Source organism: Protomyctophum bolini (assembly GCF_963924005.1).
Source record: "Protomyctophum bolini genome assembly, chromosome: 20".
NCBI classification, from domain to species: domain Eukaryota; kingdom Metazoa; phylum Chordata; class Actinopteri; order Myctophiformes; family Myctophidae; genus Protomyctophum; species Protomyctophum bolini.
The window spans coordinates 13,230,530-13,256,786 of record NC_137881.1 but is presented as its reverse complement, the minus strand read 5'-3'; the positions used below and the strand labels follow the sequence as shown (position 1 = coordinate 13,256,786).

Genomic DNA, 26,257 nt, shown 5'->3' with positions numbered 1-26,257 from the left:
GAAGCAATTTACAAAAGGAAGTCATGCCGTCGATGCCGATTACATGTGACTATTGCTTAAGTTAAGAAGAGTATACAGACGAACGTGTATCAGTTTCATAAAAATCCAGAAGGCGCACGGTATTGTGTGCGCACACGGGAGCTTTTTACGCGCGGTTTGGGTATAGAACATGCGATGCGCCTTCAAACCAAAAGCAAAATAACATTTCCTTAAACTAGTCTAGACTGCCTCTCTTTGACCGAACAACAACAATCAAAACACGGAAACATGTTTCCGGTGCTGCCGATGTTCACGCCGGAGCAGGTCGCTCGGGTATGCGAGAACCTGGAGGAGACCGGCGACATGGAGCGCCTCGGCCGCTTCCTGTGGTCGCTGCCCGCCGCCGTGCCCGGCACCGCCGGCGAGGCTCTCAACAGACAGGAGTCCGTGATGCGAGCCCGAGCCCTGGTCGCCTTCCACGGGGGGAACTTCGAGGGTCTCTATCAGATCCTGCAGACGCACCGCTTTACGCGCGAGTCGCACGCCAAGCTCCAGGACCTGTGGCTGGACGCGCACTACCGCGAGGCGGAGAGGCTCCGGGGCAGACCCCTGGGACCGGTGGAGAAGTACCGCATCCGAAAGAAGTTCCCCCTGCCCCGCACCATCTGGGACGGAGAGCAGAAGACGCACTGCTTTAAGGTGAGTCCAATTGTGCGTTTCCCCCCCTTCTATAGTATTTTTCCCCATGTTCAAAACAGTCAGTGTTACTGTTAATAATGTAGCCATGACATGACGACGCTCGTACACTCTCAGAGTTACATTAACACAGTAACACTGTAACAGCTAGTCCTGAAACATTACATCACTGTCATGATTATGACAGTCATGTTTCAGGGCTATAGTGTTAATGTAACTCTGAGTGTAGAAGTGGTGGTTAAATTTGTAGCCTAGTTACACTCAGATTTTATACATGGATAGATTAACACTGTGGATTTGATTTAGCCATGGTTCACAACTTCACATTCAGACGCTGTCATGATTATGACAGTCATGTTTCAGGGCTAGATCATTTTAAGCGACAATCCTTGTACAGGGAGTGATTCACCTTTCAATTTCAAGGGCTGCCAATAATAACATAAGGTAATGGTCATTTAACCAAGTGGTTCCATCTATACAGTCCTGCAAGGGTCCATTTGGAACCCCTTCTTCAAGGAACCCCCGAGGGTCCCTGAGATCCAGCATAGTATGTTGTAGTACAAGTATAGTATAGTAGGCTAGCCTGTGGATTTTTCTGCTCCAACCTCACCCAGATTTCTCCCAAAACCATTAAAAGGTTTCACATGTAAAGGGAAGTTATATAGATTTGATGGGTGTCACAGACCGTTTACTCCTCAAGATTAGAGGCCGACCACTTATCCTGAATGATGAAAGCTAACCAATGAGACACATAACGATTCACGTGTCTAACATACATTAGCCGATATACTTTAAAACCAGTATAGGACTCCGTGGTGTGGGTGGGTGGGTGTATCAAGCAGCCTGGCTTTCTGAGCTCTTAAGATGATAATGCTATGAACCCGGGGGTGATCCTCCATGCCTGCTGAGCTGCAGGTTAAAGCACATTAGACCTGCTGGTGTCCTATTGCAAGGTCAGAGATCTGCTGCATGTCAGGAGAGTAGGTTTTGTAAAGTGATCAGGACCTGTCTGGGGGAAGGTCAGATCAGTTACTTATGGAGCTACAGTCCAACGTGCCGCATTTATAAAGGCTTCCTATCGCCTTATGTCAGGGGTGTCCAAAAGGTAGATCCATTCAAACCACCAGTAGCCTATCTAAAATGTAACAAGCATAAATGATGAAGATGATAAAACATAAATATCTTTTTTCAACCAGCTTTGCGAAACAGGCTGGTCTACTTTCTATCAGGTTGGTAGTGACAACTTGTAATAATAAGCAAAGATTTATATAGAGCAGTGATTTTCAACCCTTTTCATATGAAGGCCCATTATTTATTCTGCATTATTGAGCCACGCACCACCATTTGACGAGATTTCATCTTGCAGACCCACAACTAGAGAATATGTCCACAGTTCCATTCCATGCTGTATTGATGTTGGTGCCATTAGGAGAGATAACAGGCAAACGATCAAAATAACAATTCTTCTACATTCTCTTATTGTGTAGACTTCTTGTAAATTAACAAGAAATGAATGCAGATGTTTAACAATATTTTAACTCTTGAGTGTAAAATCCATCCAAACAAATCCATTTGGTTTGTTTTAATGTTATACTCAAGAATTACAGATGGGTCCATTTGGTTACCAACCATTTAGCCGGGGACCACCTGGAACCCCCTCAAGGACCACTGGTGGTCCCCGGCATGGACCACTGGTTCAGAACCACTGATATAGAGCACCAAAGTCTGAGCGCCAGTCCACAGGTTTATGTATTTTTTTATTTGCATTGAAATCCTCATAGGGGAATTTTAGGTCGTTGTGTTTGAAAAATAAACTGATCATCCCGACCTTTCTGTCAGGGGGTGCGTGCTCACAGTGCTGCGAGTCGTTAATGATGTCCATTCATAATTGATACAGCCAGTTTCTGGAGAAAATGGAATTAATGTGGATAAGGATATGAAAGCATGCTAATATACGTCATGCCCAGCTGTCAACACATTGCGTTCCTGAGATTCCTCGTTGTCGTAAGCTCAGCTGGCAGTGACTCGACTCGTAGTAACCACGAAACATTAAATATCAATAATTTAAATAAAATAAAACGTAATTAACAGTTTCTGTTGTGCAGTCTACCCGTTTCTAGCGCTTATTGTGTTACTCTTTGGGTATATTTGTAAATTTCCACCTTCAGTCGATGCTTCATATCCATACGAGTGAAAAGGCCGGGATGATCGGTTTATTTTTCAAACACAGTTCTTACTTCTTATATGAATAGAATAAAGAGATCTAAAATCCCCCTATGGGGATTTCAATGCAAATAAGTACACAAACCTGTGAACTGGCGCCCTCTACTGACAGTGACGTCAGGACTTCGGTGCTCTATAGAGCTATAATTTCTAAGTACCAAAAGTAGCTTTACATAAAGAAAAGGAAGAAACCAAGTGTATTAAGACTGAGGCCGACTCTAAAAACCACTTCTAAATCCTGACGTAAGTTTTCTGGAAAAACTTCAAATATTTATATAGCAGCATCAAAGTATTATATATTTTTTGGAATACTGTGCATACTGTACAGAACCCTGTCCAGAAAGGTTAAAACACCAAAAGGGGTTCCCACCCAGAATGGGTTAAGAAAAGGAAGAGAAGAAAAAGGACTTATTTCATTTCTGTCAGTATAGTATATTATGAGCTTTGTCTGAGCTGAATGTAAGCTTGGCCTGAATTGTAAATTGTAATGTAGCCATGCATTCAGAGCTCTGAAGACAATATACTGAAAGTGGTCTGTGGTCTGCAGGCAGGCAAGCGAGCCATCTGTTGCACATGCAGCGCTAAGAAGGTTTCATCCCAGGGCCAAGAGCTCAGGTGGGACCCACTGTTGATTTCGTCAACTAAATAGTATACTATGACAAAAAAAATGTTCGTCGAATACCTTTTTTCACTGACGAAAACTAAATGGAAACTAAATTAAAACTAAGCTATGATGACTAAAACTAAGACTAAATATATTGACAATTTCATCAACAAATAAAAACTAGACTAAAAAGTTAGGAAGGCACTAGTGGACAAGAGATCCAGTATAAGTCATTTTACACTTGGTTGCATGCTGAAAATAGCCGAGCTTGTAGATCGGCTATCCTCAGCAAGTGTAAGATCAGTCATTACGCTGGCATCAAGGCCCGCCAAAATACATATTAGTCGACTAAATCAACTAGATTTAGTCGACTAAAATCGTATGATATTTAGTCAACTAAAACATTCCAGGTGACAAAAATGTGACTAAAACTAAATGAAAACTATTCAAGAGACTATATGACTAAAACTAAAATAAAATAATAAAATGTGCTGTCAAAATCAACACTGGATGTACTACTGCTGAATGAATGATCCAGTAATATACATCAGTTAGTTCTCTGGCCAATGACCCTCATCCGAAAAGGTTTTATGCCAGCTGGGACCCCGAGAAGAGAAGATTTAAATTAAATTAATATATACCGCATATTGCTGTCCACCACCTAACTCCATTTTTGAGGTTTTCGGCATCAATCTATGCTATTGAACACCCTTTATGTCTGTGTGTTGGTTAAAACAATATTGAACCAATCGAAAGTATTAAAAAGTGCAAGGCGAAAACCTCATAACTCCATTGCATCCTCAAACTATCTGCCAAACCAGCTAACTCCACCTGTTTAGCCATCTTTTTTCCAAAAAGCGGCACAAAGCGCTGAAAAAATAGCAGTGTATTAAAGAAAAGTGGTTCAAATGATTGGGATGGGGTTGGTACTACGTAGGTAGTGGTACCCTCACAAAAAACATGCCGTAATCCTGGTCTCTAAACTGGTGAAAAGAAGCAGCTTGGACTGGATTGAAAGAAACATGAGGTCAGCCGTTGCTCTCCCCAGGTTGGCAGAGGGAGTGTAGCGCCCAGGTTTACACTACTAGACAGTTGAAAAAAATGGGTTACAAAAATCGTGTGATAAAAATGTAAGAGAAAATAAGATTGTTTTGGGGGGGATGCTAAGTTAGCCACTAACACACAATGTTAGCATGCCATACCAGGATCTAATGTTCTAAAAACATTTGAAAGAGAGTACTTGGAAGGAAATATGGAAATAGTTTCCATTTGGTGCCAATACAGGCCGTTGAAGGAGACTATACTAGCAGGTTGTCAATAGAGCGTCGCAGTCCTGCCTCCTTTCATGACGACGCCAGGCCCAGGAAATAATTCCCAATGCATTCTTCCCATAGACATTTCAAAAAGTATTTATTTAAAGACCTTTTAAGCGAGTTGTGACAAATCATGACAATAATAAACACAATATTTTGGACCAAACTAATAATTACAAAGAAGAAAAACAAGAAAAAATGTGTTTTCTTCTTCTTTCTAATTATTTGTTCGGCCCGAAAAAATGTGTTTGTCGTCATGATTTCTCACAACTCGAGTTGGCTTTGTACGAGGCTTAAAAGGTCTTTAAATAAATACATTTCGAAATGTCTATGAGGAAAATGGAAATCATTTCCTGGGCCCTGGTAGGGGGCTGGACTGCGACGCTCTATTCTCAAAAACTGTGGAGTGAGACCTTCCAACTAAGGCAGGCAAGACCAATGATTCTACTGCTTTGGACAGCAAACTGGAGGTAGCCTTCAAGGTTCAAAGATCAAGCCTGTTAAATGCTGTAAGGGTGAGCGGTAGGGCAAAGTAGTAGCAAAAAAAGGGGAAAAATCTTTGTGGCTGTGTACACATACAGTAAAGTAAAACAATAGTGAAAATATCCATATCTACACGTACAATACTTAGTAATTTGAGCTTGTAATAGGCTATATATTTTTAAACATTTGAATATTTGTGACCACTTCCGCCTATAATGACATGCCCAAAATAGGGACGCCATGTGGAAACAATGGAAACAAGCCTTTAGCATAACATTCGACTGTACTACATCTGCTGTTAAATAAACGTGCTAATAAAGTATTCAATGAATCAATGGCTGAAATTGGCTAAACCAACACATTTGGAAGTATGAATGCAGCATTGCTCACAAGTGTAACAGACCCTTCTCCTTAAACCTCATAAGGGACGGCCTTTACCAGCACCATAAGCCCTTAGCATTATCCAATTTACTGGATATACATATGTTACGTACACCGCTCCTCCTGTAGATTATGATCAACACACTATTTATAAATCCACTTTAATGAGATTAAGACCACTTCGGCGAGAGATCATCTGCCAGATTATTCTCAGCGGTGTTTGATGAGACGGTTTTCATAACGGCGAGTCAACTGACTCACTGGCGGCTTATACCATATTATGAATGAGATCCGTTTCCACACACTGTGACTTCTGAGGTTCTGTGTAAGTAAGCCTTGACGAGCCATGATAGGGCCATAGGGCACGAGCCTATCTCCTGTTTCTGTAGCGTGATTTCATCTTTCAATTACACACTGCTATCGGATCGGTATCGACCAATACGCAGGTTATAGGTATCGAACTAGGGAAGTAAAACAATGGTACACATCGGTAGTACATATCTAATCATTTTGAACACGGAGCGGCCTGGAACCTAAAACATCCACCATTGTCTCCGTTTCTCATAGGAGAGGACTCGCAGCCTGCTGAGGGAATGGTACCTGCAAGACCCCTATCCCAACCCGTCCAGAAAGAGGCACCTGGCTCAGGCTACAGGTCTCACGCCCACACAGGTCGGCAACTGGTTCAAGAACCGGCGACAAAGAGACCGAGCTGCATCGGCAAAGAATAGGTATGTCTCAGAAACATGATGACCTACACCAGTCCTCCTAATTATTCACTGCCTTTCACTGTCTGTCTGCATCCAGTGAAACGTTAAAGACTTTTTAAACCCTCGCCAATCCAACAACCGGTGACTAAAAGACTCGGGCTGTCAAGATGTCGCCACACTCACATTTGTCCAGTTTTATTGATCAAACATGCTTCATATAATCATGTCGCACTTGACTCGTCACTTGTGAGTTTACAGATTTAAATCACACACACACACACACACACACACAGTTCTACCAACCTGCTCATTCAGTTCAGGGACTCTCAACCACTTTCTAACATTCTTTCTAATGTGTCTTTGTTGCCCCTATTTTTGGGCAGCGCCATGTATACAGGCAATATCTAAAATCATAAAATGACAAGCTCAGGGCGTAAGTCATAAAAGCATGATGACTATTGTCTCTTTCCCTTCACCCCTGCAGACTGCAGCAAGATCATTCCCTCATGGTCTCCCAGAGCTCCCCCGATGGCTCCCAGGACCGCCGCCACCACCACACCCACCTTCGGCCTGCCTACCCTCACCACCCAGGAAGCCCCGAGGCCAGTGACTGCAGCACAGGCACCGAGCCACACAGGACAGGGGCCTCCACACCCGAGATCTCTGTCAGTAGTGACAGTGAGTTTGAGCCCTGAGGAGAGCGTGGCTTTTTGTTTCTTGCCCCACTGGGACCCTAATGGCGCCTGTCATCACAGCATCAGCGGCTATGTAAAGAAAGAAGGATGGACTGACATTGAAGAACATACTACTATCTGACTGCAGACATTCCAAAGCTGTTCTAGAGCTGGGACGTGATGCGGTTGTTGTCTATGACGTGAACATTATGAGGGAACAACAGACAAACGACATGCACTTAAACAAACACAAATGTCCGACGTGACTGTACTATATACGGCAGCCATATTAACATTAGGCCTAAATTGTAGGGTAAACACAGGTGTTGCCGATAATGCTAATAGCCTATACGTTTTAATAATATTACATTTAGTTCAGCAGAGCCTTTCAAGTGAGTCTACATGCACTATAGCAGAACCCTGTCTCTGTTTGACCTGAATGAATGCAACCTTAATTGTTACAACTGTATTTTTTTACCATACTATTTCATGTCAAAATGGCTGCTGTGAAAATGGCCTATAGTGCCGACTGAGCTAAACAATGACTGTATTTAATCAAAACTGTAGATAGACAATGTTACGTGGGTACTTCTACATCTCAGGAAACATATTCATAGAAATAATGCCCACGGATGTCTCTAGATGACTTGATTGTTGACGTTATATTAAGTTCTTTAGGTAGATATTTTTCAAATCGTCATGTACATTACAGAGTGCATTTCTTATTGACAGCGGTTCAGGGAGGCGCACCCATTGCATGATCAATGCCTTGAGTGATAGCCAGGCTATATACGCTAAAGTCAATGGTGAAAACAGGACTGATTTTCACTGCCTTAAAGAGGAACCAAGAACTAACTCTTTTACAATTAAAACTACTTTCTAACCCCCAGTTAAATTTCACCCCACTGTTTTACACTTTCTTAATTTACCTGTTCTCCTCTCCTTTGCTGTTTGACAAGTTGTCTTCTGAAATGCTTTCCCGTGCTGATGAAACACCTGCAAGGGTGAACATAATGAAGGTGAAACATCTCAAACAATGATGAAGGAACGGAGAGGAATTGAAGCACTAACTTTAAATGTGCCTATTTAACATTCACAGTGAGACCTATTAGTCATACCTTATCAAAATGACACAGGCCTGCAACTGTTTTCATGTCTTATATATACCCATCACCATAACGCATAAAAACACATCGCTGCATTTCACTGAAAAATGTGTATTTTGTAAACGTTTTATGTAAATAAATGAACTTATTTTTATCCAACCTTGTGGGTGTCTCGAGTTTTCAGTTGCCTTAGAAGTAGGGCAGGCAAGTGCTTCTCAAGGCAGGCAGGCAGGGACGCGGGGGCCAGTGACCTTGGCTTGAGGAGGAAGCAGCAGGGGGTCTCCAGCTAAACGAGGGACAGAATTACCACAATTTTTAGTAGTGGTTGGACTAAGCCTGGTTGAATTTACCCGTTATTTCACTTGCCATACGTTAGCCAAAAGAGAGACTGTGCTATAAGTTGGCCAAATGAAAATGAGTATTCAGATAGGCCTAATAGGTTTCACTCTCTCCAGTGTAAAAATAAATAATAATAATATTGGGAATCCCTGGCACACCTACTGTATCTATTCTTTGAGACATCCGGGTATTTGACCAATAAGTAGCTCTGGTCCATATCCCTAATGCTTCTATGATAGATGCATTGATTAGGGCTATGGACCAGTTGGCTAACCAAAAAGCAACTTTGTTCAAATGTTAACTTTGTTAAAACATGTTGTCAGTACTGGTCTGAAATGAAGATTGAACTTAACCCATTTCGCTTTCTTTTCCCACTACACATTAAAGCTGCAATTTGTATGGCACAGTAAATTATTAAGCAATTAAGCAATGCAATATGGCTCAAATATACTTGGGTGTCGAGTAATACAGGATGATGTAGGCTCTAACTTACTTGAAATCTTCTAAATAACAGGAACTGCATGGAAGGGGTGAATTTAGGGAAATAATAATTCGAGGTTTTATGGTAGCCTATTATTATCCCCAACTTGCGTTGAATAGGCCTATGCTACAAACAAACTTAGCTTTGGTCGGATGGTCCATAGCTCTAGCCTTCAGCATTGGAGCAGTGCCAGTTATACTGGACCAGACAGAGCTACTACAAACTCTACTCTGCTCTACCAGGTGTGCAAACTACCATTCCATTGCTTGCACGAATTAATTTTGTTATTTGTTATTATTTTTGACCTAAACAAACGAAGCGTTCAACATGACATGCAGGGGTGCTGCTGTATACCTGCATTAGGCCCTTCCTTGAATTCCTCGTCGGTACGTACACTCACTCCCTCCTTCCAAAGTTCCCTCCCACCGCCCATTCACGAAGAAGTTACAGGGAGCGAGGATTCTGCTCAATATTTATGTAATATTGAACACTTTTCACACTTCATATTAATATAGCAGCTGCAGCCAGGACGGGTGTTCCTCTCCTCCTGACGGGAGGGAATAATAACACTGAACATGGACAGCGAGGGAAGGAAGGTGGTGGTCTGTGACAATGGCACTGGGGTAACGTTGAATTAATCATAATAATCCGCTTTGAAGTTGAAACTTTGGTTGTAGTTAAAACTGACAGCTCTGGCAATACAGAATAGTTATAGGCTACATTATCTTGCATCAGCCATTGTCATTTCTACAGTGGATTATGTTCTATTTTATGAATAATAACCATGTACAGAAACTGTAAACAATTTTTTTTTGCATTCATGAGATAACTTGCCTTTCCTAATAGAAAACCATTATTTATTAAATGCATGTTATATATTTTGTGTCAAATGCTTAATTTAAGACAAAACCCTTTGCCTACTGGACCATTTTTGTCATAACTGTCTACTGTGGAGAAGTTGCAGACAGGCAGGGCGTGTACAGTATTAGACAGTTGCACACAGTGGATAGAAGTGATTCCACCACCACATCTGTCTGGACTTGTCATTTGTCCAACAACTCCTACCTGCACACACTGCCATACATGGTTGTGATGTTTGGAAGTGAGCCCCCATTGGCCGAGAAACAGGAAGAAAGAGTTTCCAGGTGTCAGGCTCCACCATAAACCTCTTGATATTACATTATAGGCAATGTATCATTCAAGTTACTTTAGTGTACTTACTGTACTATAGCATATGCCTACCATTCAATCAGACCAGCTGTCTACTGTAATCCACAAACATCAGAAACATTTAGTATATGCTACCGATTGTAGACACACACTGGAATGCATTGCAATAAACCCTCAGGCTATGGAATGTGTCTCATGGGCAAATACAAATAGACAAGTTGAGACAATCCAGAGAATAGCCATGCATGGATGTCAAACTGCTACAATTCAATAATAATCCAAATCATGTGTTATCAAACAATGCTGCAGCAATTTTTCCCAGAAACCTTTTTTTTTTCCAAAATCATATTTCACACAATAAATGGAAAAAGAAAACCAGTCATTGGCAATTTGTACTGTGACTGTTGTGACAGCACGCTATCAAGAAATAGGAACTGAAATTATTTGAGAGAAGTGAAGAGCAAAAAAAAAAAAAAAAAAGCTTCCAACTTGAACTTTGCCTGTACCTATAGCTCTCATGTTTCCTCTTATTTCATCCACAGTTTGTCAAGTGTGGCTTTGCTGGCTCCAACTTCCCAGAGCACATCTTCCCTGCTATGGTGGGTCGCCCCATCATACGATCCACCACCAAAGTGGGCAACATCGAGATAAAGGTGAGGCCACTGCGGAGGATTCAGACGTCGTAATCTTCTTCACACACTGCTTGAACCACTTGTATACAGTGCAGTTTGACTTGCCGTTAAAGGGACATTTCACCTCTGGAAGAGACTGCAGTCACTCAATGTTAGTATTTGTAGTAACAATTTGAAATTTGCACCCTATGGCCAGTAACATTATTATGAAGTCTGTGGGCTATATCTTGCCTTATCCCTTATCCTTATCCCTAAACTAATTTGCCATTTTTTACTATTTTAAAAATCACACCAGTGTGAACCGAGTGGTGCAACTCCGTGCAACTCCCCCCCCCTCCTCTCTCTCTCTCTCTTTCATTAGCAGGCAACAGTCTGTCAGCACTGTCTCTCTCTCTCTGTTTCTGCATGGCACAACAGCGCCCCTACCGGTACTCATACTGGTGCATGCTCACACATACATAGGTGCATGGGTTAACGTCACATACATAGGTGAACGTCACTGACATTGCTGGTTGTAGGAGTGGTTGCACCACTCAAAAACCGTATATTCTCAAACGCCATCGGGACATCCCTAGTATCAATATTATATCCATATCATGATATTAGACTGGATATTGTCTGTGATTTTGGATATTGGACTATTGTGATATGTTCTATAAAAATATAAATATCGGAGCGTGAAAAATCGGTATCGGCAGATACTCAAAATCAAATGATAAACGTGATCGGGACATCCCTATAGCAATTATATAAACCACGAGGTGAGTTACAATTGGATAGGTACTTGTTTCAGTCGTTATACGTGTACTACACGACACGTATCGAATACAAAAGCCAACCACTTAAATCCTGTTCCCCCAGTGACCTAGCACCTGATCTGTCACACCTTATGAGCTTGTATAAGTTAAAGTGTCTCAGAGAAGCAGAGCGTTGCTTTGGCACCTGTTGGCCTCCTAAGACAGAGTTAAGTTTTGTTAATCAGATGACCTGACCAGTGATCCCAGATCAGTGCTCAGTCACACAGACTGAGGTCAGCCTGGTCATCCCCCGACCTCTCGCCCACGTAAACCACGCAGGACAGAGCAGCACATGTCCTTTACGGCAGTGGTTCTCAAAGTGGGGTCCTTGAGGGAGTTCCAGGGGGTCCCCAGCTAAATGATAGTTTGGAACCAAATTGACCCTTATGGGTCTGTAACTCTGAGAGTGTACAAATGGAATTTAACTCTCAGAGTTAAATTAACATTCATTTTACAATATACATTGGAGTCCCAGAGATAGAAATGCCATTAAATGGGGGTTCGTAGACTAATGCATGTCAAACTGGGGGTCTTTGAAATTAAACTGGTTGAGAATCACTGCTAGAGGCATACAAATCTTCTTTTATGGGGATCCCTGGCATATCTTCACTTCAATACGTCATACAGTAGCGCAAACGTCAATCACTCTCTGCTGATTTCTGATCGTCTGCACCTTTGAATTGACGCACACACGTACACACACACACTCCTCTCTCTCTGTCGCTCTAATTAATTAGTCTCATGTCGCGCAGCTGCGTCGGGCGGATCCTGCCGGGAGCTGCCTATGCCATAGAAAGCATAGGTGGACCCCAGGCTACTCTACCCCTGATCCACTGCCGCCCGAGTAGTTATGATAAGTTATGAATGAAGCTTTGCTCTCCTCCATGCAGGACCTGATGGTGGGGGATGAAGCCAGTGTAGTTATGATAACTTGCTCTCCTCCATGCAGGACCTGATGGTGGGGGATGAAGCCAGTGTAGTTATGATAACTTGCTCTCCTCCATGCAGGACCTGATGGTGGGGGATGAAGCCAGTGTAGTTATGATAACTTGCTCTCCTCCATGCAGGACCTGATGGTGGGGGATGAAGCCAGTATAGTTATGATAACTTGCTCTCCTCCATGCAGGACCTGATGGTGGGGGATGAAGCCAGTGAGTGCCGGTCCTTCCTGGAGGTGTCCTACCCCATGGACAACGGCATGGTCCGCAGCTGGGAGGACATGCTCCACCTCTGGGACTACACCTTTGGCCCCGAGCGCCTGGACATCAACCCGCCAGAATGCAAGGTACACTAAAGACTGGGAGTGTGATGAATAAATATATAAATACAATAAATAGTAGGCAAAGAGATGCAAAGCACTTTTGATGTTTTTATTTATTTATAAATGGTTAATGAATATTGTTGTCTTGGACGTACACAGGAAGACTAGTTGCCGTTCAGGTGACAACTAATGCGGATCCGTTCCAAATGAACAAATAAACATTAAAAATAAACTGAATAAAACATAAAACGTAAAATAATGTTACCATAGTCAATGGTTCTCGAACCTTTTAATTTCAAGGACCCCAGTAACTCTGAGAATGAACAAATGGAACCAAATGGATTACATGGATACACTCTCAAAGTCATGCTAGGGTCCACCCGATCAAGGAACCCTGAGGGTCTCTGGAGCACACATTTGTGACCAAATTTGACTGAGGGACTGCCATTGGATGTCTTTGAATTTTCGTTTTTTCTTGAAAGGTTCACTTCTGTGGTCTCTAACATTACACCTAGCTACATGTTTAAGCATTCATTTCATATTCACATGTCGATTTCAGCTCTGACACTTATTTCAGACATGCTCTACTATGTGAAGAGTCTGCCTCAGAGACGTATCTACAATAAGGCGAGGGCAGGCGTCCGCCTGTCCAAATCCTTTTTCTGCCTGGCCAAAATCCATACAATGAGAAAAAAAGAGAGGGCAAAAACAAGACCTGAGAACTATTAGTGAACAGCTGATTGGCCGTTGCGGTAGAGCGCGACCCTCAATCACCCAATGGAATGTAAATGCATGCCTTTCAGCCTTTGTATCCTACTCGTCTGGCAGGTATATCTCTTTTTTTTTTTAAACTCTTTATTTTTGAATTTTTGAATAGCCAAAATAGACACCAAAGACAAACAAGACATACAATATGACAAAAATATCGGCAGTAAAAGAAAACTGAATAAAAACAAAAGACAAAAAACAAAATAAAATAAAACAAGAGGTCATGGGATGTACAACAACGATACATATTACAGATTATTATTTTTTTCTTCTTTTTTTATTTTTTACATTAAATGACAACTGGAAAGACACCGCCCATATTCACTCCACATCCACCCCCCCAGCTAAGTACTCTGTCCATTTCTCCCATCTTCTTTCACCCAGCTCTTTTTGCAGTCTTAAAGAATAGGTCATCTGTTCTAGGTGATGAAGTTGTTTCACAATGTTGAGAGCAGGTATATCTCTTTGAGAACCTTTAGTGCTACGATTGTGCACGGGGGGGGGTCGACAATTAACACATCTTGCCTGCCCAAAATGTAATTCCTGGAAACGCCACTGGTCTGCCTGTGCTATTAACTAATTTTGGAAAAAACTAAAACTAAAAAAGTTTTTCTCCTGGAATTTGTGCAACGGCAGGCTCTCAGTTAAATCTGGTCAGATTTGTAGAACCACCGCTATGGTCATTCATGCTTTCCTCTTGCAGGTCTTGCTGACTGAGCCGCCCATGAACCCCATCAAGAACCGTGAGAAGATTACAGAGGTCATGTTTGAGACCTACGAGTTCCATGGCATCTACGTGGCCATTCAGGCAGTTCTCACTCTGTATGCTCAGGGTAAGCGCTCCACATCCATGATGATGACATGCTCATGAAATGATTAGTTGACGATGAAGAGTTGACCCGAATAACCCTTTAAGTATGTCAAGGCATGTCAATAATTGTGACATGCCTATACATCACTAGCCTGGCGTAGCGATACTAATATCACTGCGTGGATATTAGTCTCGTCCCTCTCAGTATTCAATTTTCTTCCCCTGCAATGTCCCGCCCCATATTTGCCTATTTGGGGGGATCAAGGTAGGAGAGAAGAACATTTGAGCGCTTTTACAACAGAAAGTACAAGTAAAGGGTTTCAGATAATTTATATAACCTGCTTCATATGAGGTTTTCACTGGACAGAGATGAGGCCTGTGTAGTGTTGATCCTCTGGGAATGGATGGTGTCATTGGTGTGTATTGTACAGGCTTACTGACGGGCGTGGTGGTGGACTCTGGGGACGGAGTGACCCACATCTGTCCCGTCTACGAGGGCTTCTCTCTGCCCCACCTCACACGCAGGCTGGACATAGCAGGACGTGACATCACACGCTACCTCATCAAGGTGAGAGCATGCCGGGGACGTTGTCAAATCGAGGGCCTCTTGAATTTGAACGAGGATATTTGATTTTTTGATTTTTGTTATGAATGAACTGCAGACAGAAATGCTTTTAGCACGTTAGGCGTAATAAGACATGCGTGGACGTCTGACTTTCTCAAACCCCAGTTTGAGAAAGTCGACGGTGGCTCAGGGGTAGAGTGGCTGGATGGTAACCGTAACCGCAAGATTGCCAGTTCGAACTTGGGCTACCCCAGAGTGTAGAGCTATCCCTTGAACCTCTCTCTTGTTGTCCATGGTTCCATCAGCTGCTGCTGCTGAGAGGTTACGCCTTCAACCACTCGGCTGACTTTGAGACGGTGCGGATGCTGAAGGAGAAGCTGTGCTACGTGGGATACAACATCGAGCAGGAGCAGCGCCTAGCCACCGAGACCACCGTTCTGGTCGAGTCATATATGGTAGGAGCAGCGGCTGGCCACCGACCGAGACCAGCGTTCTGGTCGAGTCATACATGGTAGCTAACGTTTTCTTGTCAAGTAGGACCCCCCAAATTGATATGTATATGGCCCCCCATCTCAAGATGTTGTTGTGCCAGGGACAAAACATTATCCGTCCGCAGGCTAATGTCGATTTGGGGGGTCCCTGACATGAAAAAGTTTGAGAACCACTGCTCAGGGGTAGAGTGCTCGGATGTTAACCGCAAGGTTGCCAGTTCAAACCCGTGCTCCCCCAGAGTTAGTGTCGAAGTGTCCTTGAGCAAGACTGAACCCCTAATTACTCCTGATGTGCTGGTTGGTGCCTTGCATGGTTTCCGCTGCCATCTATGAATGGGTGAATGTAATGCACAATCTCTGTAAAGCGGCGCTATATAAATGCTCCATTTACCATTTATCCTCCCAGTGAGTCAACAACCTTTTGTGTTTGCAGCTCCCCGACGGCCGGCAGGTGATGGTGGGAGGCGAGAGGTTCGGCGCCCCCGAGGCGCTCTTCCAGCCCCACCTCATCAACGTGGAGGGAGCAGGGGTGGCCGAGCTGCTCTTCAACTGCATCCAGGCCGCCGACATTGACCTCAGGTCAGAGACACACACCGCGCAGTTAGTTAGTGTGCCGCACTGACCACACACTACCTACCTACCTACCGCTACATGTGCATACTAAAATGTACTTAGGGTTCTAGAATTGTACTGCTTTCTTATTAACGCATCTGTGTCGCTTTAGATTTTTAAGTAACCATTATTTTATACTTTAGCTGTTGAAAAATAGCAGATCTACAAGCTCATAGCGTGGCACAGAGTGCCGTGCTATGAGCTTGTAGATCTGCTGGCAAAAGGGTAGCAGGAGGAGGTAGCAGGAGGAAGGAAGGAACTGGAGACAGTTTAAGCCCTTAATTTATTTACATAGTGCAAGTAAAAGGTTTTTAATTGCACCCTGTAAATAAATTAAGGGCTTAAACTGTGTTGGGGTACACGCAGACACACAAGGCTGGGCATAGGAGGGGCACCACCTTTTGGTATTTTGGGAACATTTTAACAACACAAATCAAATACATAATAATTCTTGATATGAAAATGTTTGAGAGACTTTTCTAAACCATGGTGTTTTTCCAAAACCTTTCCATTTCAAGGTCCATCAAAACGCCATAGGCCTCCCCCTTTCTTAGCATCCTGTGTTCTTGTGTCCTATATGTGCAGGGCAGACTTCTATAAGCATATTGTGCTGTCCGGGGGCAGCACCATGTACCCAGGCCTGCCCTCCCGACTGGAGAGGGAAATCAAACAGCTGTACCTGGAGAGGGTGCTGGATGGAGACGCTCAGAAGCTATCAGTAAGACTTATTTTCTTTATTTTTCATCAAGCCAATAAGAACACAAGGATGTCCTTTACAGCAGCAGTGTTGATTTTGACAGCACATTTTTATTTTAGTTTTAGCGATAGTCTCTTGAATAGTTTTTATTTAGTTTTAGTCACCTGGAATGTTAGTTAGTCTTTCGTCTTTTAGTCGACTAAATATCATAAGATTTTAGTCGACTAAATCTACAATTGATTCAGTCGACTAAAATGTATTTTGGCAGGCCTTGATGCTGTCGTAATGACTGATTTTACACTTGCTGAAATTAGCCGATCTACAAGCTCACAACGCGTCAAGCTGCAACGCGCTGCGAGCTTGTAGATCGACGCGTTGTGAGTGAGCTTGTAGATCGGCTATTTTCACCATTCAACCAAGTGTAAAATGACTTACGGCATACTGGATCTCTTGTCCACTAGTCCCTTCCTAACATTTGAAATATTACGAAATTGTCAATATATTTAGACTTAGTTTCCAAAGGTAGTCGACGAACATTTTTTGTCATAGTATCAGTCGACGAAATCAACACAGGAGTAGTGCATGGTTCCCAAACGTTACATTGCTTACATCTTGCACCTCCGTCCTCTTGTCCTGTGTGTGTCTCTGTGTGTGTAGAAGTTCAAGATCCGCATCGAGGACCCTCCGAGGCGTAAACACATGGTGTTCCTGGGCGGGGCGGTGCTGGCCAACATCATGAAGGACAAGGACTCCTTCTGGCTGAGCCGAGCCGACTACCTGGAGAAGGGCCTCTCTGTGCTGGACAAACTTGGGGGAGGGATCAGATAAGAACTCTTGTAAGGGCAGCGCTTCTCAAAGTTTTTTCATTTCAAAGGATCCAACCCCCAGTTTAGTGTGCATCTGTGAATAGACAGGGACAACTTCTTACTTCTTACTAGCAATATCAGAAAACAGGGGGACGTGGAACAATGTCGGCATCAAGTTGAAGTTCAAACAAATCAAATCTGAATGCAATGTGTCACTTCCTGCCTATAAACTCTCACAGATGGGCCCAATCCCACTGATTAGGGATGACACGAATGGTCATTGTCCTATTGTCTTTTTAAAGTGCTATGAACAGTGCAATTCAATTACTACTAACTATATCCAACAGCATCAGGCCATATGGACCCCCATAAGTCAGAGAATGGAACAAATGGAACCAAATTGAGGGCCCATTTGGTCCCATTTGTACACTCTCTGAGTTACAGACCTAGGCTGTAAGGGTTGATGGTTTCTTAGCCGTCATCCGATATTTTGGCGGGTCCCCACTTTGAGAACCACTGTTTTATTTAAGGTCTGAACAGAACCAGGGAACTTCTTTCTAGACAACGGAATTGGGGTTTTACGATTGTTGTAATTCAGTACTGTGGCCCGTCAAAGAGCTAAGTGATGCTAAAGGGTTATGGAAGTATAATACGGAATTATGTGTTAAATCTTATTATTCTGAAAAGATTAATTTAAATCCAGATTCAATTCCATGTGTACAAAGACGTTTTATACGACTCTGAATATTACCTATACAGTTGCAGAATACAAATGCCATTTGTTCTGACGTCTGTCACAATTTAAAAAGATATTTGACAATAAACTGTAGTTAGTACATGCTTGCTTAATACAATCACTTTGGCTTCTTAATGAGCAACATCATCATGCAACATGTATTAGTACTATTTTCAAGGTAAAGCCTAGTTACCCTTTTGGCCTGAATATAAGACCAATGGAAATATCCTAAGTCGTGTTATAATCGGGGACTATAAACTATAGGTCTGCTATTTTTGAAAAATCATGAAAATGTGCCTCAAATCTTTGAATATATACAGTATATTATTAGAGAGTGAACAATTTAACTAAAATATTTGCTTCTGGGGAGGTCCCTCCCTGGAACAACATATTTCCAGATGGGGGGCGGAGGCATATTACATATAATTGTTGGGGTCCTTGACATGAAATATTGAGCACCACTGATACAGAATAGAAACATAAGGTTTTTCAGAAAACCTTTTTTTAAACATTTTTTAAAGGCCTAAATGGGTTAATAGCCCAGCTGGGGGAATGTCGGTTGAACGAAGATGTCAGGTGGAGCATCATGGCACAAGTAGACATTCTCTGCACACACCATGGCTAGCAGTGCATGGAGGGGTTCATTTCATTATCTGAAATGAAAATAAAACACTGTAGTGAAAACTACAATGAGCAGTGCAAAATTAAAACTTCATTTTAATAAACATTTAATGCCAACATGTTTTTGTAAATCATATTGGATGTCATGCATTCTTTCCCACATAATACCCCAAAAAGTTAAACTAACTACAACTAAAATTTGAACTACACTCTTATGCAAACTAAGTCAAACACCAAGCTGATAAGACAAACCATTTAAAAACAATATTAAACTCAGCTTTCACCATGACTGCCTGACATGTTAAGACTTTTTCCTCTAATATTCACAATACCCCCCCCCCCCCCCCCCCACTGACTTCTTACACTTATATCTCACATCAGACATCAGATTCAGCTATTCTACTTCCATTTGCTTGACAATAGTTACTGCAGTACAAAGTTGTACTGTTGTTAAAAATCTGAAAATGAAGGGGATCCCTGACTAATGTTGTATAGAGACCTCTGCTGGCCAATGTAAAGTATAACATTTCATACTTGGGAGTAAACCAAAAAAAGCATAATGAGTTTGTTTTCCATTGGAAGTCATTCTAGGCTTGAGTCCATTGTGTATTGGATTGAGAGATACTTGCATCCGGTTCTCAAATTTCTTCGTGTCAGGGACCTCCAAATTGACACTTATTAGCCGACGGACCCCCAATTTAAAAAGATATGCCATAAGAGAAGCTCTAGCAGTGATTCTCAACTATTTTAATTTCAAGGACCCCCAGTTTGACCGACCCACCTTTAATGACATTTCTATCCATCAATGTTAATTTAACTCTGAGAGTCCAAACGGACCCGTACACTCTGAGTTAGACCTTTTAAGGGTCCATTTGGTTCCTAACTATCTTTTAGCCAGGGACCCCCTTGGAACTCCCTCAAGGACCCCTGGGGGTCCCCAGACCCCATTTTGAGAACCACTGCTGTACTATACATAAAGAGTGTGACCTTTGTGTGTCCTTATAATGCACTCTGATGCATTTTATTGATTGGTGCACATATAGTATTACAGTACTTACTGTAGATGACAAAGGGGTGGCTGAGGGTGATGTTACTGTAACAACTGTAATGACAACAGTATATTTGGATGTATTCATGCTCAACATACATTGATTGTAGAAGTACAAATCGTTGCTGTCAGGCAAAAACATTGTATCACTACAATATCCAGCTTTTAATGTGTGTTTCGTAAACTAATGCCCTACTAAGACTACTACGTTAACATGTTGCATTGGTTATTTTAATTATTTTAAAAATGTTTTAAAATTATAAAAAGGAAGAGTTTAGTTTTTTTACATACAAGGTTCACACCCGACACCAACGAGTACAGGATTATTTGGGAGTAGTCAGGAATCAAAAACACTGATTTAATAGAAATTCAAACATCATCTTCTGTCTACGGAAAGAAAGTTTTAAACAAAAGAAAAAAATGCATTCTCAAATTTTCAACTAAGCACCTCAAAAAAGACATCACACCAATGACACGAATCTAAGTGGATTTTAAAAACAATCAGTGAAATTTTGGATTTGTGAAATCTAAATAAAAATTCAGATTAAACAAATAGAATAGTGTGCTACAATGTTACTCTCAGTGGTCAACAACTATCACTCATTTAGTTCAAGCAAAAAGTATTTTGTTCACAATATTATAAATACAATAGCAATACCGTATAAACACAATGCTTACTTTTCACAACTCTCTCTCAAAAAGAAAGAAAGAAGAGAAAAGGAATTTGTAATTTTAACACTTGACACCTCAAAGCAATCGTAATAAAAAATAAATATACTGTATATAGTAGTCAGGGGAGTCAAATAAATACTTAAAACTTGGCATACACTTGAACTTGGCATACACTGGCAGGGTGGAAATTAAGGGACAACCTTAAATTAAGGGAATTTAAGGTTCAATCTTTAATAAAGGTGAGCCTCACCTAGTAGTGCATTCAGAACAGAACAATGGCATGGAAGGGGCAACGTCAGTCTTTGTCGTGCGGCTTACAAAATAATTCATAAGAAGATACTGATGTGCCCCAGTCAGTGTGCTAGTACCTAAATCTGGCATACCTTAGGCAAAGTGTTATGTCTAACCTATGCTGCGGTTAGCACCGACAATAGCTGACCTACAAGCTCACGGCACATTGCGTTCGCAAGGCATTGTGAGCTTGTAGGTCAGCTATTTTAGTCGCCGTGTGACAATGTATGAATCGGGCTTTAGGGTGACACACAGTTCGCTTGTTGCGGAAGGTGCTCGATCGTTCTGTGCTCGAGTGGCAGGAACAAGCTTTTCAGATTGTACAGTAGTCGCTAACATCTCACACACAGTTAAAAACCACCCAAAAATATTATTGTCTCGCAAACCAAGATACTCTTTTTAGTGTCCACTTTCTTGGTTCCTCGGGCCATTTCCAAATGTAGGCATGGGAACCTTCTACCATCTAGTGGTCAAACTGCACACACACGTTGGCACTGAAATTAAAAGAAAGAAGAAAAAAGGGCAACTATGGAGTGCTGTGTGGTTGAAATAAACCACCATTGGAGTTCAGAAGTTATTTTACAGCTGGATGATTACACAAAGCCAAAGGGCAGCAGCATATTTAACAAACCCTTCATGCAGGGATGATTTAGACCAGCTGTCATGAGTCGAGTACTTGTTAAGGCTCATTCATAGTCTGGATTTTCGGTGGTGAGGTGACCACCGGAGCTGAAATAACGTTGAGCGGTGGGGAGTAAAAACAGAGAGAAGGGCTGGGGCGGTGGTTTGCTATTCACTGCGGCTTGTGACGTCATGCTGTAGTTCGGTGGTCACCTCACCACCGAAAATCCATACTGAATGAATGAGCCTTGATACTGCCACAATACTGTGTTTTTTTTGTGGAACTTGTTTCCCCACACATCTCTATGACACGCACAGTACAGTACAGTACAGTACAGTACAGTACAGTACAGTACATGTAATGCATGCATTTAAGCAGAATAGTCTGAACATACTGGAAAGAGAACAGCAATGAGCAAGGTCCCTGGAGCAGGACAGGTAGTGTGTCTTGTGCATATTATGTGTTACAGTATGTTGTTGAGTTGTTGTGACCGACCAAGTTGTGACCTCCGAGACTCCTCTACCGCTTAAAGCCCAGTCCACAGGTCTGGACTGACTATTTGCAGACCGGTCGGTGCCCATTTGCGGATAACGGTTGCAAGGAGTTGCATTGTTGAGGACTGTCCCCCGTGTATACATACTTGGTTCCCTCACCCCCTTTTCCCCATATATACCAAATCTCTTTGTCGACAATAGCAGCTCTACAACATATATACAACAGCTTGTATATATGAATGACCTTATTTTTGCTAGTTTCACCTATTACGAGTCTGACATGCCCGGAATAGTGACATAGGATTAATTCCATGTGGTAAACTGCCTTTCTTCTAGTACAAAGTAATTACAGTAGCAAATCACACACACTACACTTGTAAGTAAAGGCATGGACCTTATCAGCCCTGTACTACAATTTGATTTAAGGAAATGCCCATCGCTATACGTGGCATTATAGTATTCTGTCATTTTGTTTGCCTCCTGGAATACTGAGGAAATAGTTAATTAGCCATATATTATATAGAACATGAAGCTAATAATCCTGTGATCTTATTGTTTTTTACCTCCAGTGATTTGTCAGCAATGCCACAATGTCATTATGTCTCTGTTTTGCTCGCGTTAAATTTGCATCAAAGACGTGTTGTTAAGCCCAAGTAATTTATACTTACTTGTAAATAGCAGATCTACAAGCAGGCATCGTGAGCTTGTAGATCTGCTATTTTCAGCGTGCATTTGTGCACCCGCACGGAACACAGTATAAGTAGGGGTTGTACGTTAGTCTCTTCTCATTTACAGTTAGGATTTTGTCCGCCAGGCTACCACGCATACTGACCTTACAGTGTGTTACAGTCAAATTAGCTTCAATTCCCACAGTTTCTAGTAGTTCTGAAAACCAATGACAATGAGCTTTGTTTTGTTTTTTAAGCCAGAGTTATATGGTTTGGTTGGGAAAAACTAGTTGACACTAAACGTGACCACAAAGCTGAAAGTGCGCATCCACCATTTCAGCTAAAATACCAAGAAGTACTTTCTTAGTGACGGGTACAGGCGTAATTAGTGAGCAATAAATGACATGTATGTTCTCTTTCAAGTGGAGGACATAATAATTGGGTCTCCAAGCCTAAATGCTGGCGCAGGCAGCTATTATTAGCTTTATAATAATGGGCTACACTGGGTGTTACATACTTTGACTCTTCACTGCTACCACAAAAATGTGAAGGCCGGCCGGGCAAAGCTAGAGGTTTTCACAGGTGACCGACTGACTACACCTTGGTTCTTCTGTTCAGCAGCGCCGGGCGGAGGTCGGGTACTTGGTCTTCAGACCCTCTTTGAAGCTACGGAACAGGACACGGTTCCGCTTGTTCTCCTCGTCCTTCTGCGCGTGGAACTCTCCTTGCACCTTGAAGCCTCGGTGCACCACGAAGGCGGAGCTCAGCACGGAGAACTTGTACCCGGACACGTGGAGCTCACACGCCTGGGGAGGAGAATGGAGGTAGTAACAGGAGAACAGGAGAAACATTATCTTTAATAATAAATCAAAAGAGAGGAGTATAGAGTGTCGCCTTTCATGACGATGCATTTTTTCCAGTAGACATTTCAAAAAGTATTTATTTAAAGACCTTTTAAGCGTCATACAAAGCCAACTCGAGTTGTGAAATGACAACAAACACAATATTTTGGACCAAACAAATAATTACAAAGAAAAACAACAAAAAAAGTGTTTTCTTCTTTCTAATTATTTGTTTGGCCCAAAAAAAATTGTTTGTTGTCATGATTGTCACAACTAGAGTTGGCTTTGTTAAATACTTTTTGAAAAGTCTATGAGGAAAATGAACAGGGAATTATTTTCCGGGTCTCTCGAGGGAGCCACCCACCTGGCTGATACGATTGAAGCCATACTGCTTGAAGCTCTCGTCGTACAGGGGGACGGTGCGGGGCCCGATGTAGAAGGGCTCCCAGGGGTCCACCCAAGCGAGCGTGTACGCCACCTCCAGGGGCCCCGTCCCCCGGGCGTGACTGTTGACCCACTGGGAGTAGTTGGTGGGGGCATGGCACCGAGGGCACAGCTCCTCGTAGAAGGGCCGCACCTCGCCCACCTGATACAGCTGAACGAGCTCGGACTTTGTGGCGGGCATCTTCCGCACGTGGCGGATCTCGAAGGCCGGCAAGACGAAGACCTCGTTGCTGTCCGGCTCGCTCCTCGTGATCATGGCCAGGAACTGCGGATGCAGGTCGGCGCTGGGCACCATGTCCATGTCGATGACCAGGACGTACGAGGACTCCGTGGTGCCCCGGGCCACATTGCGGAGGAGGTTGTTGGGGTACGAGACGTTCCCACCGATGGCGTAGTTCCTGTGCGTGTCCCTGTGGTGGGTCTCGAGCCTGGAGAACACTGACGGGCAGTCCTCGAGCCCCTCGAAGTGCTCCCGGTCCTGCTCGGGGAAGCTGGCCAGCTCGCCCGACAGGCAGACCAGGTGGAAGTCCACCAAGGCCTGCACCTGAGGGCAGAAGACGCTGAGGGCGTAGGCCAGCGCGGTGGCGTACCCGACGTCCTGCCCGTGGGCGAATATGGCCACAGAGAGCGGGTTCTGCCAGCGCTCCAGGAGGGAGTCCAGGTGGTGCAGGTTGTTGATGGTGGTGTGCGTGGCCAGGGCCAGGACGTTCACGTTGGCCACGTCCGCTCCCGGGTTGTGGTTGGCCGTGTAGTCACTCTTGATCAGGTTCTTGTAGACGCGGTACTGCCCGCTGTGGTCGAAGACACCCCCCGTGGACAGCGAGTACCGCAGGCGCTCCTTCCGGGAGTTCTTCTCCGGGTTCTTCTTGGAGCCGCCAAACAGCTCCGAATAGCGGTACCTGTTTTTGGATTGATTGATTGATTGATTGAATTATTATTAAATATTAACAGTTTTCAAAAGCACAGAGGTACAGATTTATGCAAAGAAATATGCTAAAAGGATTAACCAAAGAAAGTCTATGGCTTATTTCCAGATTGAGGTCCTGTGTACTATTCAATTCTAGCCCAAAATGTAGATGTATTGATCGATAAATACATCTACGAGAGTCTAAAATGTTGGTGTATAATAATGTCCATTATTGAATACACAACAGGAGTCACAGGACCTCAATGGAACCTCTTTAAATTAAAATGTAAAGACAAACAATAATAACATTAAAAAAAACACATACCGCTGCTGTTTGCCGTGAAACTTGGACAAGAAGGACAGGTAGATGAGCTGTAAAAGCGCCACTATGAGCAGAGCGCTCAGCACCACTTTGAAGACAGAGCATTTCTTAGAGAGATGCATTCCTTGTTTCCTCCAGAAAGAAAGATCCAGTCAGCCAGTGAAGCCACGGGGGGTCCCGGGGGTGAGTGTTTACTGTAGGACAACAGCTGTAACGCTGGGGATTCGACACATGATGACTATAGTAACCCCATAACTTGTTTTTTTGTTACGGAAACGCTGCTGTCACGAGCCGTCCGTCGTCTGCCGATCATAAAGAAACGAGTACTTTAAGCCTCATTCAGATGTTTTAAATGTTATTAATTATTATATACATCCTATCTTCTATCAATGGGATGTCTATCTATCTCTCCTCCAAAACCAAAACACAACATGGAGCAAGCCCTCTCTGCGCATGCGCCTCTGTGCAGGGTTCACTGTTGCCAGATTGTGTGAGAGAAACACGCAACAACAAGGTCTAAAAAACGGCCCGCTCACGGACCACGTCTCGTCTGCGAGACTGCAGCTGGGTGGTATTGCATCGACACGTTGTTGTTTTAACCTAGACGACTACGAAAATATCTAGAGGGAAATGTGGGGTTTATTATTTGCAGCCAGCCTATTTATTTAATTCAGTACATTGTGTGGTATGACCGAGCGTCTATTCTTTGACATCGCCACTAGATGGCGAAGCAGGGCTAGAAAGAGGCGAGCGCTGCCAGGCGAGTTTATATGCCCACGTGACTCGGAAGTGATTCTCATAGGACGAGGTGGCCGAGTGGTTAAGGCGATGGACTGCTAATCCATTGTGCTCTGCACGCGTGGGTTCGAATCCCATCCTCGTCGGATAACATTTCTTATGTTACAGCGCTTTTAAAAAAAAAATAGAATTGTATCACACGAGTCGTTTTAATGATATTGTATTATTTATCTGTATTGATATTTGCGGGCAA

General features: G+C 42.9%; 3 protein-coding genes across 4 annotated transcripts; 2 read left to right on the top strand and 1 right to left on the bottom strand.

The window, feature by feature from the left end:
* Positions 1-267: 267 nt before the first annotated feature.
* On the top strand, positions 268-7,084 carry six7 (SIX homeobox 7; the record flags this gene model as incomplete). The annotated part of the gene is made up of 3 exons (XM_080792161.1): positions 268-678; positions 6,247-6,410; positions 6,874-7,084. 3 exons carry the CDS (start codon positions 268-270, stop codon positions 7,082-7,084), a joined length of 786 nt encoding a protein of 261 aa, XP_080648287.1.
* Positions 7,085-9,432: 2,348 nt separating this feature from the next.
* Positions 9,433-18,438, top strand: LOC308335455 (actin-related protein 2). The gene is made up of 9 exons (XM_080792496.1): positions 9,433-9,612; positions 10,702-10,812; positions 12,715-12,873; positions 14,321-14,450; positions 14,860-14,996; positions 15,299-15,448; positions 15,918-16,063; positions 16,682-16,814; positions 17,451-18,438. Exons 1-9 carry the CDS (start codon positions 9,565-9,567, stop codon positions 17,619-17,621), a joined length of 1,185 nt encoding a protein of 394 aa, XP_080648622.1. The 5' UTR covers positions 9,433-9,564; the 3' UTR covers positions 17,622-18,438.
* A 2,741-nt stretch (positions 18,439-21,179) lies between these two features.
* b4gat1 (beta-1,4-glucuronyltransferase 1) lies at positions 21,180-25,685 on the bottom strand. Of its 2 annotated transcripts, XR_013965976.1 has the most exons (4): positions 25,270-25,685; positions 23,958-24,936; positions 23,269-23,557; positions 21,180-21,461 (listed from the first exon to the last, which is right to left on the bottom strand). XR_013965976.1 is itself a non-coding variant. In XM_080792091.1 (3 exons), the coding sequence occupies exons 1-3, from the start codon at positions 25,386-25,388 to the stop codon at positions 23,366-23,368; spliced, it is 1,290 nt and encodes a 429-aa protein (XP_080648217.1). In that variant the 5' UTR covers positions 25,389-25,685; the 3' UTR covers positions 21,180-23,365. The 2 variants fall into 2 exon arrangements, 1 of the variants encoding a protein (XP_080648217.1); XM_080792091.1 differs by having other exon boundaries at positions 21,180-23,557.
* Positions 25,686-26,257: the final 572 nt, after the last annotated feature.

What these genes read in the sequence shown, in the direction of transcription:
- b4gat1 (XM_080792091.1), bottom strand. Translation starts at nt 25,388, where the DNA reads ATGCATCTCTCTAAGAAATGCTCTGTCTTCAAAGTGGTGCTGAGCGCT. An exon ending in TTTCACGGCAAACAGCAGCG is followed by an intron (nt 24,937 to 25,269) that starts GTATGTGTTTTT and finishes ATCCAAAAACAG; the next exon opens with GTACCGCTATTCGGAGCTGT. An exon ending in GCTTCAATCGTATCAGCCAG is followed by an intron (nt 23,558 to 23,957) that starts GTGGGTGGCTCC and finishes TCTCCTCCCCAG; the next exon opens with GCGTGTGAGCTCCACGTGTC.
- LOC308335455 (XM_080792496.1), top strand. Translation starts at nt 9,565, where the DNA reads ATGGACAGCGAGGGAAGGAAGGTGGTGGTCTGTGACAATGGCACTGGG. An exon ending in TCAACCCGCCAGAATGCAAG is followed by an intron (nt 12,874 to 14,320) that starts GTACACTAAAGA and finishes TTCCTCTTGCAG; the next exon opens with GTCTTGCTGACTGAGCCGCC. An exon ending in TTCTGGTCGAGTCATATATG is followed by an intron (nt 15,449 to 15,917) that starts GTAGGAGCAGCG and finishes TTGTGTTTGCAG; the next exon opens with CTCCCCGACGGCCGGCAGGT.